This window comes from Ceratina calcarata, unplaced genomic scaffold, assembly GCF_001652005.2.
Source record: "Ceratina calcarata isolate Rehan_Ccalc_2016 unplaced genomic scaffold, ASM165200v1 scaffold39.2, whole genome shotgun sequence".
Lineage (NCBI taxonomy): Eukaryota > Metazoa > Arthropoda > Insecta > Hymenoptera > Apidae > Ceratina > Ceratina calcarata.
Window position 1 is genome coordinate 2,025,905 of NW_017162322.1, and position 10,460 is coordinate 2,036,364.

Here is a 10,460-nt window from a genome sequence, read left to right on the forward strand (position 1 = left end):
TAAAGATTTTGATATCAAAATAATGATCCTATTTAATTTATCTAAAATCATCAATTAAAATATAATGAGAATAATTGTTTTTTCTGATCGTTACGCTTGCTGAATCAAATCTAATCTAGTTCGTTTTGGACATTTGTGAAATTTGTTATGCAGCCAGGCAAGGTGCACATTTCATCAGATACTAAAGCATTATTGCTAGCCGATCGCTACCACCTTGAATCACGCGGTTTGGTGTGGGTCAAGGTTCGTATCGCAAAAACTTTAATTTAGGAATTCCCATTCGCCGCATCGTGTCGCATAATCCGGTTATTGTTCCGTATAGGGAAAAGGTAACATGGAAACCTATTGGTTGTACGATAAAACGGACAAGGACGTTAAACCGACGGAGGAGGACGCCGCCAGGCCTGCGGGACTTCTAGTCACTGACATTTAACGCGTGATTTAAGATCAAGCTTTAAGTGATTCTATCGAGCCAAGAATTATAGTGTTGTGAAATATTGCATAGAATTTTGCAAACCTAAAGTTTCACGCAACATGATTCAATATTATGTATTCAATTGAACGAAACAGGTATTTATGAAATAATTGCATCACTATAATTCTCTGTTCGTTATTTATAAAACGGATTGTTGTGACGGAAACAATCGAACGAGATCTGACAAAACAATCAAACATCATTTTACTGACGTGCAATAATGCGTATCGAGCGTGCATTCATATATTATAGGAAATCATCCAGAGTTTCTTAGTTTCACAGCGAAAATGTAGACATATCACATAGTTATAGAGCACGTGTACACGTAAATACGTTTACTCGAATATTTTTAAGTAGTGCTCGCACTTAGGTTCTCATAAATTATTTAATAGCTGCGATCACAATGATACGTCGATCGACGACAAACGATACACGATTATTTTCTGAGAAACGAAATTCTCCCTGAATTGAACAATAAATGAACCGTGTTTCTCGATTTATCTTTAATTGCTTTTTATATCCTATTTCCAATACTGTCTTACTCTTTTATTTTCCACATTGTACGTGTTATTTATTTCTTCCTTGACCAACAAAAATAATTAAACTTGGGATGGTAGGAATTAAATGGGATCAAACAGAAGTGCAAAGTCAAACGAAAAATTTCATTATAAAATTTACTTTCAGTACAATATACAATAATACATAAATAAAATATAAAACAACAATAAATTATATTGATAAAAAGTACGAGTATTACAGAATTCCGGTATAAATTAAATTATGCTAGAATCGTTTAACTCGAGTTCCACTCACGTGGAAACCTATCCAATTTTCTGATCTATTTCCAAATAAATTTAGATTCCTTCTAGCCTTGAGAGTTTTTCAATTAATGTTTTCACGACTGAATAACATTTGTAATCAAGTTTAGTCACTGTCCCTGTAATTCGGAAAAAAATGAACAGAACGAAATGATTGCTGATGCGATTAATTATTGCCTTCAGTTGGTCGCAAATTTAATTACAGTTCGCCTAATTATCTAGAGCGAGTCTCGATCGACGTTTCACTGTCGAACGCTCGTACGGGTTTGGCGCATGAGGAAAAAAACAGCGGCACACGAGGCGTTTGATTTCTCCGCAGGCGCGACAAATCGAAGCTCCGTGCGAGTGGCGAGTACGTAAGTAAGCAAATACATACATACATACACACGTACTTGAGTTTTCATCGAAATTCCGCGTCGAAGGGAATAGAGAAAGTCCGGGCGCGGCTTTCTTTTCGTACGTAGATATACAAATAATACATGTACGTACATACGTGTATGCACGCGTTCAATGTTGTACGAGCGTCGGACGCGCGATACGTGCCTTAACTCTCAATCGTTTTTCGCCTGCATCGACGTTTAAGGGATAACGGATCGCGTCGTCGCCGGCTATTTCAGAGCTTCCCGTGGACGCGTAGATACGTCTTTTAATCTAAATATAGCCGATAAATAAATAAGGGGACTCCGGTACCAAAATTAAATATGCCGGGCCTGTCCCCGCGTTGCGTCGCGACCTCCTCCCCTGATCTATGCGTCTCTCATGGCCGAATTTTAACGAAATTCGCTGGACAGCCTGATTGTAATATTCCACGAGGACGACGTTCGATTTTAAGTATTTTTCGTAGGAAACCGCGGTAGCTAGATGTACAAAAACGATGAGTTTATCATCATTCTTAGAACGATTTACCTTGCGGGCTACCTTGAAGCCGTTCACAACTGGTTTCTTTTTATCATACTGTCATACAAAAATTGTTTCAACAATTATAGAAATATAATAGAAACAGATCAATAGATATCAATGAATCATCGACGGCCTCAAGATAACCTGATTTTAATATAAAACAAGAATAAAAAAAGAATGAATGGACTGCGGATTTTATGCTTATAGAAAAATCGACTATGTAGAAAATATAAAATATTTATAAAAATAAATAAAATATCAAAAGCTTAAATGCATAAAATTTCTATCTATATCGTATTTCTTGAATTGTTACTACAAATGTTTTATTTGACATAAAAATTCGCAGTCAATTAATGAGTGATCTCGCATGCGTCGGGTCAACAATAACACGCGTCCTCGGTGTTTTGCGCGATCCACGTGAGGTAACGATTCACACGGCTGTAAACGCCGGGGTAGCCGGGTTTCGCGCATCCCTCGCCCCAGGACACGACTCCTGCGAATTAGACTCGTCATTATAGCTTTATTTAATAGCGAAACAACCGCTGCAGCAGACATAAAGTGAGTTTCAAACGCTTAATCCAGAATCTAATTTAATGTTTTATAATCTCTCGGTTTCTAATTTTATAATTGAATACATTCATTCTGAATTACGCTGATGATTTCCTGGAAGAATGTACAATGGCATTTCTACCGTTTCTATGATTAATTATTTATATTTTTTATAAGTACTTTGTGTTCCTGTATTATCCTTTCCTTTGTTCTGAGTGAAACTCCTTTTATATCTGTACCACCGGCTTAATGTTCGTTCTTCGTGAAGCAAACAAGCAATATAGCGCAAAACTTACCAACTATGTCGTACGTGTTCTCCCTGATGATATGTAGCGGGCCACCACTGTCACCCTAATAAGAACAAAAACAATACCTCAAGCTAAGCTCACTTTGTCCGCCTAATAACAAGGGACGTTCACACGTGCGCTTACAATTAGATGCAACTGTATGTGTTGTTGAGCGAAACAGGTGTCAATAATAACGAGATAACGGCCGAGGAGCTGGTGTACTTAATTACCTGACATGAATCCTTCTTCCCTTCCTCGTAGCCTGCGCAGAGCATGTTGTCCGTGATCCTTCGCGCAGGGTACTTAGTCGTACGGCACTCGGCATTCGACAGAATTGGGACATTCACTTCCTGGAGAGTCTGTGATATGGCTCCGGATTCCGCGGTCGCTCCCCAGCCTGTCACTATGCCGTTCATTCCAGCAAAAGTTTTTGCTAAAAGTTCAACAGAAATTCCTCGTTTTCAAAATTTGATCCGTAAAATGTACTCTATTTTTTATACTATTTTAATAATCAATGAGATTTATTGATAGTATTAAAACAAGAATTAATTTTGTTAAGAATAGAATGATCGGGGTGTTTCGTTTTACCTCGTTCGGGAAGACAGACAGGTCTCATCTTCCCCTCGAATTGAATGCTATCGTTCAACTTGACAAGCGCGATGTCATTATTGTAGTTGGTCGTTGAATAACCACTGTGCTTGATCACTTTTTCGGCTTTGAACACTTGCGTCTCCGTCTCCGTCGTGGAGTTACGATCGTGTTCCAATATCTTCACCGATATGAAATTCGGGTCGAACCTGTGTCCAATTATTCACGGAATTGACGCAGGTTACAGATTGAGCACGGCTTGATTGATTGAGCACCGTTATACATGATAGGTAAAAGGAATGTAATACATAGAACACAGTAACATTGCATTATAAGCTTAGAACCGTTCCCCCAAAAAATTTTTCATAGTTCTTTTTATTTAAGGATTATTATTCTTTTTAATAAAGCTTTTTCTTTCGTGAAATACTTGATGCTAATTTTAGATTATAACTGAAGCATCGGACATTTATTGTACCATCAATTGTGCCATGTGATATTAAATCTACATTAACGTATACTGTGGAGGTAAGTTAATAAAAGATGAAGTTACCTGTCAACGCAGTGTGCGGCGGTTAGTACGTAACGGGAATTTATAACTGATCCACCGCAATAGAATCGACCCCTGAACATCATTAATGCCATCCATGGATATTGATTGACTTTAGTCTCAACACCTCCTACTATCCTCCTCTGTGTATTCGTTATTCCACATTCTATGAAATAACACATGATAATTGATTTTATATCTTGATACTTTAATATCATACGAATATTTAGATTTTTATTTCGATCTCTTAAATAACATTTGATATTTGTCGTTAATTTGATATTTGTTGTTAACATAATTGACATTTGCTAATACCTTGTAAAATAAGATAAACTCTAACTTACTGCAAGGTAAACAGTTAGCAGGAGGCTTAACTGGTTCCGGAGGTTCGGTTGTGCTAATAGGCGTAGGTGTTGTTACAGATCCTGCGTTTGATACGAAACCATACAACCATTCCCAGAAATTTTTATCATCTGTGATCGTCGAATTCGTTGTTGAATTATTACTGTAATACTGCGTGACGTTCGATTTATATTCCTCTTCCACCGGTGACCGCGACTACAAATTTATAACAACTCTTCGTCATTAATATTGAACATTAATTTTGTGACATAATTAAATTGCTTTTATTTATCTTTAAATGATTATTGAAAATATTCCTGGAGATTTGTTTGATTTTTTCGAAAATGAATGAATAAATGTTCAGCGTGTGTCTAGACTTTGGCCACTAGGCTTATACGATTTTAGAAAGAAGGAACACTGATCTTGACATTCATTGCCGTTATGTGTCCTCAATATGAAGTTCTCAATTATATATGCAGAACTATGGAAGATTATATTTATCGATTATACTATCTATGTCTATATGTCTATAAATGATCACATAAATAATCATTAGAGTATTATTTACCCTAACAAATTTGGATCCCTACCATTCATAAAAAATAGCACCTACATTTTTTTAGAACTGAATGCAAAAGTATTTAACTTCTGAAATTAGAAGATTCGTTCAGGAATACACAATTTGCAACTGCCCTTCGCAATCACCGCAAGTATTTCACAGAGGCATTGTCATCCCATTCTGTCAACTTATTCCTGTTCCTTATTACTTACTTCCTCGGAATTAACGCAGGCCACTGCGATCACAACGGCCACGAAGATCGTCGTACGTGTAACACACATGATTCAACAGATCAGCACTCTTCTAGTCGCGCACTAAACGAATTATTAGCTAGTGTGAATTGAACGGCGCTCGGTCGCCGAATAAAACGGAGCAGAACCGATTCCTATCGGACCCGATCCGATCTCTGCACGCTTCCCACCGTCACGACGTATACTTTCACACAACACTCGCTCGTGGACATCGCATCTTTATTTATACGGAATAGTGGACAGCCGGCAGGTAGCCGAAGTGAAAATTTAGGCTGACCGTACTTATGTAAATTCACGTCGTGGACAAACAACTGTTCCTGGGCCTCGTACACAGTGACAGTCAAAAATTTGATATAACAGTCTACTACCTACGCGTATATTATTAGTAAGCTGAGGATGTTTATGCGTTTAATTATGCCGAAATTTAAACAATGCACACTATAATAATTAATTAATGTACAAAACGAGAGTATGTTTGATTCTCCAAAATTTTATTCTACGTATTTCATTGTACAAAATTGTCAGTAACGTTAAACATGTGACTTGTACTTTTCTATCCATTAAATACTTTGTGCTATTTATGTCAATTTAAAAAGAACATAAGTTCAGTCATAAAATGACTGTGAAGACAAACTTGCAAATAGGAAAGTTCTAACGAGATTAAATGTCATGAACGAAGATAGTTTTTACATAAAAACTGGAAGAAGGTCAAGAATTTTAATTACCTTCCATTACCCTCTTAAATGGGTTTTAATAAGGGAATTCTCACGTATCACTACTTATGAAACTTTTAATTATCTTCTGTGAACCAGATGAAAAGTGCTAAAGGCATGTACGTATATAACAGAACATACATAGACTCGTGTACTTACTTTTCACTATAGATGATTGTTCTTAAGTCAATTAAGTGCATAAAAAATTGTTCACTTTAAAAGAGAATAATACTAGACGTGAATCATCGTTTGATTGAACATTATAATAGAACCATTGTTTAACTATTGTTAGATCGCCATTCAATTACAGATTCAATTAAATGATCATTCGAATCCACTTTGTATTTTAAATTTCGTTTAATCGCGTGTCCCGGTCGAGAGCGATGAGGCTCCTGTGCAACTCGTCTTATCATGCGTCTAGTTAATATCCGAGAAAATTAGATAAGATGATTTAGGACGGGTGGATTGTATCTCACCTGTAACCCGTAACACAGTGGGTCAAGGTATTTAGGTCACAGCACCCTCATGCGGGTGGGACATTGCTTTATTTTATTGTCTACGGATGACTAACGTTATCAACAGCCTTGCCTTATTTACGCTTATCGCCAGGGTCAGATCGTCACCACGATTTCAACTTTTTTCACGGGCAAGATAACGTTTCCATCATCTTCTCTCGTACCTTCGGTGGTACACCAGGCGTAACTTCTTTCTAAATGGCATAATCGGAGACCTACACTAATTCAATCGTGCGTAATTGATTCCTATAACATCTATAACATATCTTCACTGACCATAGCAACTTTGATATTATTGAGCATTAAATTACTGATTTCTGATCTTATTTTATGATTAATGTATGTCAGATACGTATGTATCAGCTGAAATAATTTATTCCTTTATGTAATGTATTACTGTTATGTATTGCACATTGAAGGTAGAGTATGTCAAGGATCCAGGTAATCGCAAATGCATGTTTTTTTGCACTTATTTATGATGATAAAAATTTCAACTTATTATGAGACCAAACTGCGTTATACATCATTCTGCGTTATAATAAATATTGCTAAAAATCGTGCAGAACTGCTCCGACTAAAAAGAGTTCGAAGAAGCAGGAGAGCGCGTAATAATAAATGAACCAATTCTTACGAGTGATCATCTTGCTTTTATTACTTGAACGCAATCGTTATTCGTGTTTTTTGATACACTCCTTTTTTGTCTCATAAACCATGGGGCATTGGTTTGCAAATTATTCTTATTACTTGAGCCTGCGCGACCCAATTCACCGCGAGACACGTGCACCTTGGTGTGCATTGACACGAGGCGCGTCGCGGCGCACGCAGCGCGCAGTTTGTTACCGGAATAATTGAATTTCTGTATCGAAGTGACAGAACCTCATTACGGGCGAAACTTGTTCGGTATTAAGCGTAACGGTACACCCCGACGTCGTCCTGAACGAAACCGGATGGGAACAATATATACAGGGTGTTTCCGAAATCGTATAATCAGCCAAGGGGTAGTTCGTAAAAAAAAACAACAGAATGTCTGATTAAATTACTTAACTGCTACAAAAGAATTATTAAACTTTAATGAATCTTTTTAATGAAGTTACACTCTATAAAACAAATATTTTATTTCAGTAATTCTAGTGGTATGTCTGGAGTACGTTTCAAACATACAAAACTTGTTATATGCTGGAAATATTCATTGTAGACAGAAACTACAGTAATTAGTTTAAGAATCCCTGGCAGACATCTAATTGCAGATTAGCTTATATTTAAGGTCTAAGTGAAACACGTGTACACACGGCGCGTGAGTCGCCTTAACGGCGTTGCAACATCTATTCAGTAGACTGGAACTGCTCCATAGCGAGAATCGTTTACGAGATGTAGCTCGTTAAATGTTTGCCTTAGCCTCACGAATCTAAAGGGCGCAAGGGCGAGCAGTTGGCTATTACATTGACCCGATTCTGGGACCGTAATAGCAATCCGATTTGATGGTAATGTCGCCACGAACTTCTTAGTACCTCGTCCAGTTAATACCTTTGCTACCTACGACGTGAAACGAAATTGTTTCATGGACCCCAGAGTCGGAGTTTCGCGAAACTTTGCTTTTTCGTCGTTAGGGACGATTTGTACCATGCATAATTCATTTAATAAAACTACTCTGTTTGTCTCGGAGTTTGTTCTATGATTTCAGAAACTTGAATACGACGTTTTCGGCGAATGTTCCGAAATTCACTTTGAACTAGTTTATTGTCAGTAGGATCTTAGAAGTTCCGAAGGCAAACCCATAACGCTGATAGTAAATTCCAATTACATTATGTTAACTCGTAACATGAAGTATCGAAAAGTTTGCAATTTAAGATACCTGCAGCTACCTCAACGGGTCCGTTAATTAAGTGACACCTTTTCGATCACCGTGTTTCGTGTCATGTACGGAGACAATAGCAGCGAAGAATTGTATGGGAGAGCGTAAAGAATTTCGTCTGACGAAAGTGACATTGATCCAGTCTGAAAGACATGAGGGAAGGACGCGCGGTATGCGCGAGACGTAAAGGGGGAGGCCAGGTTTGAGGTGGCGGTCCCGGGATGACATTGGTGGTCGTTGCTCGGTCCCAAACTCGTGCCGCACACACGCACCCGGCTACGTCACGGACATCGTCATTTTCCGCTGGTGTGTATGGGCCGTATATCCTCCGCGCAGGTGAGACTCGCCACGGGCTGATTTAAACGCTGTCACATGCAACATCTGCCAATGCAAACGCACCACTCAAGGTTGACGATCCCCACCGGGGAGCACGCGGGTCGCGTCGTCACCTCTTCGAGATACTTAGTTATAATTTACTATAAAACGGCAAAACGGTCCGCGATACCTTTAGACTTTTCACGCCCGCCGTTAGGCACAGCAGCCGGCGATACGAACAGAGATATAGTAGACACTAAGTGATCCCGGTCGTCGTGCCTACCTTGCCCGTCGACTCGCTACACCACAACCGAGTACAGCTGTTGCATATCGCCAACCGGGACACCATACATATTATGTCGGACCACGCGACAATGCAACGCGCGCTCCTCGTACTCCTCTGGTTAAGTTGTTGCAGCTACGCGTTACCGCGAGTGGTGAGTCGCATCTTCATAACAGAATTAATATTACAATAGAACTTAGGAAAATTCAATGTGCAATTGTTGTATTCTTTTTATTCAGATTATACGAAATCATAAAAGGAATCCGGCAAACGTTCACGTGCGGTATAACACCTCTGACTTTAATGGCTTGAAGCCGATAGATGAGACGTCGTACATCGATTTCAATTCAGGGCCGTCGATCACCTCGAAGAGGCCGAACGTCTGCGACAATTGCGGTAATTAACGATCCTGCGACGAGTGAAATTGACGATAAATGTTTCATCAATTTTCTCGCATCTGTCGCAGTGTGTGGCGTGGGCCGGAAAACAAGGATCGTCGGCGGGAACGTGACGAGCGTTTACGAGTACCCATGGATCGTTAGCATGAGTAAACAAGGCACATTTTACTGCGCGGGCAGTTTAATCACGCGCCGACACGTACTCACAGCGGCGCACTGCTTGGGAGGGTGAGTACACCCCGTCACATAAAATATTGTGCAACGAAACGGAATCAGGTGTACATATTGGCTAGACGATTGTTTTGCTTACGTTTAGACACATTAACTGATGCATTATTATACCTCTTTTTGCTCTTTGTTTTATTTCACTTAGATGCGGAATCGAAGAATGTTGTTCTACTAGTGAAAATGACGCTTGTGATAATTATCGTGAGTTACTGGTGACATATTATAGCATAGGACATGCTCGGATTTTGTACATAAGTACATTCGATGTACATGAAATTTGTTGATAAATGATAATACATTTAATTCTGTCATACCTAAAAGCTTCGATCAAGTTTACAAGCGAATTAAGTTTCCCTTAAAATTATTCATCTTATTAATGTGAAAAGTTGTCCAATGAAAAAATTCAAATTCCTATTCTAAAGTTATGTTTCCTTGTACTACAACAATAACGTATAATAAAAGTGATATAACACAATGTTAAATATCTTCGATTTTGTAACTAAAAATAATGTATATATTTCCTGTAGCTATGTTAATCAATTCCAGATTCGACAAGAGAAGCATCAAGTTGATCCTGGCGGATAACAACCGGACGAAACTCGACAAGAATTCGATAGTCCGACGCATCAAATCGGTCGTTATTCATGAAAATTTTCACGCCTCCACGTACAACAACGATATCGCCATAATCGAGATGGATCGGCCAGTAGATGTGAACGGTGTCGTGCGAACTGCTTGTTTGCCTGAAGACAGTGAGTTTCACTTCCTTCCTGCTAGAGAAATTATGCAATTTCCGTAATTCTAACATACTTAAAGATAAAATTTTGAGCACAGTAAATA

The 10,460-nt window shown here is 38.6% G+C and overlaps 3 protein-coding genes across 4 annotated transcripts in view; 2 read left to right on the forward strand and 1 right to left on the reverse strand.

Moving 5' to 3' along the window:
* LOC108626196 (soluble guanylate cyclase 89Da-like) overlaps positions 1–975 on the forward strand; it is a 103,872-nt gene extending 102,897 nt beyond the window's left edge. For both annotated transcript variants that reach the window (XM_026814502.1, XM_018026735.2), the window contains 2 exons: positions 154–243; positions 323–975. In XM_026814502.1, the coding sequence (XP_026670303.1) occupies positions 154–243; positions 323–433 (201 nt within the window). In that variant the 3' untranslated portion in view covers positions 434–975. The remainder of the gene's footprint in view (positions 1–153; positions 244–322) is intronic.
* Positions 976–2,268: 1,293 nt separating this feature from the next.
* On the reverse strand, positions 2,269–5,346 carry LOC108626023 (trypsin-1). Its single transcript, XM_018026424.2, has 7 exons — positions 5,278–5,346; positions 4,509–4,722; positions 4,168–4,330; positions 3,618–3,826; positions 3,260–3,462; positions 3,039–3,093; positions 2,269–2,686 (listed from the first exon to the last, which is right to left on the reverse strand). The coding sequence occupies exons 1-7, from the start codon at positions 5,344–5,346 to the stop codon at positions 2,571–2,573; spliced, it is 1,029 nt and encodes a 342-aa protein (XP_017881913.1). The 3' UTR covers positions 2,269–2,570.
* A 3,583-nt stretch (positions 5,347–8,929) lies between these two features.
* The window catches only part of LOC108626024 (plasma kallikrein-like), a 2,736-nt gene continuing 1,205 nt past the window's right edge, over positions 8,930–10,460 (forward strand). Inside the window, exons 1-5 of the mRNA XM_026814439.1 lie at positions 8,930–9,148; positions 9,234–9,390; positions 9,461–9,620; positions 10,167–10,372; positions 10,437–10,453. Of these exons, the coding sequence (XP_026670240.1) occupies positions 9,068–9,148; positions 9,234–9,390; positions 9,461–9,620; positions 10,167–10,372; positions 10,437–10,453 (621 nt within the window). The 5' untranslated portion in view covers positions 8,930–9,067. The remainder of the gene's footprint in view (positions 9,149–9,233; positions 9,391–9,460; positions 9,621–10,166; positions 10,373–10,436; positions 10,454–10,460) is intronic.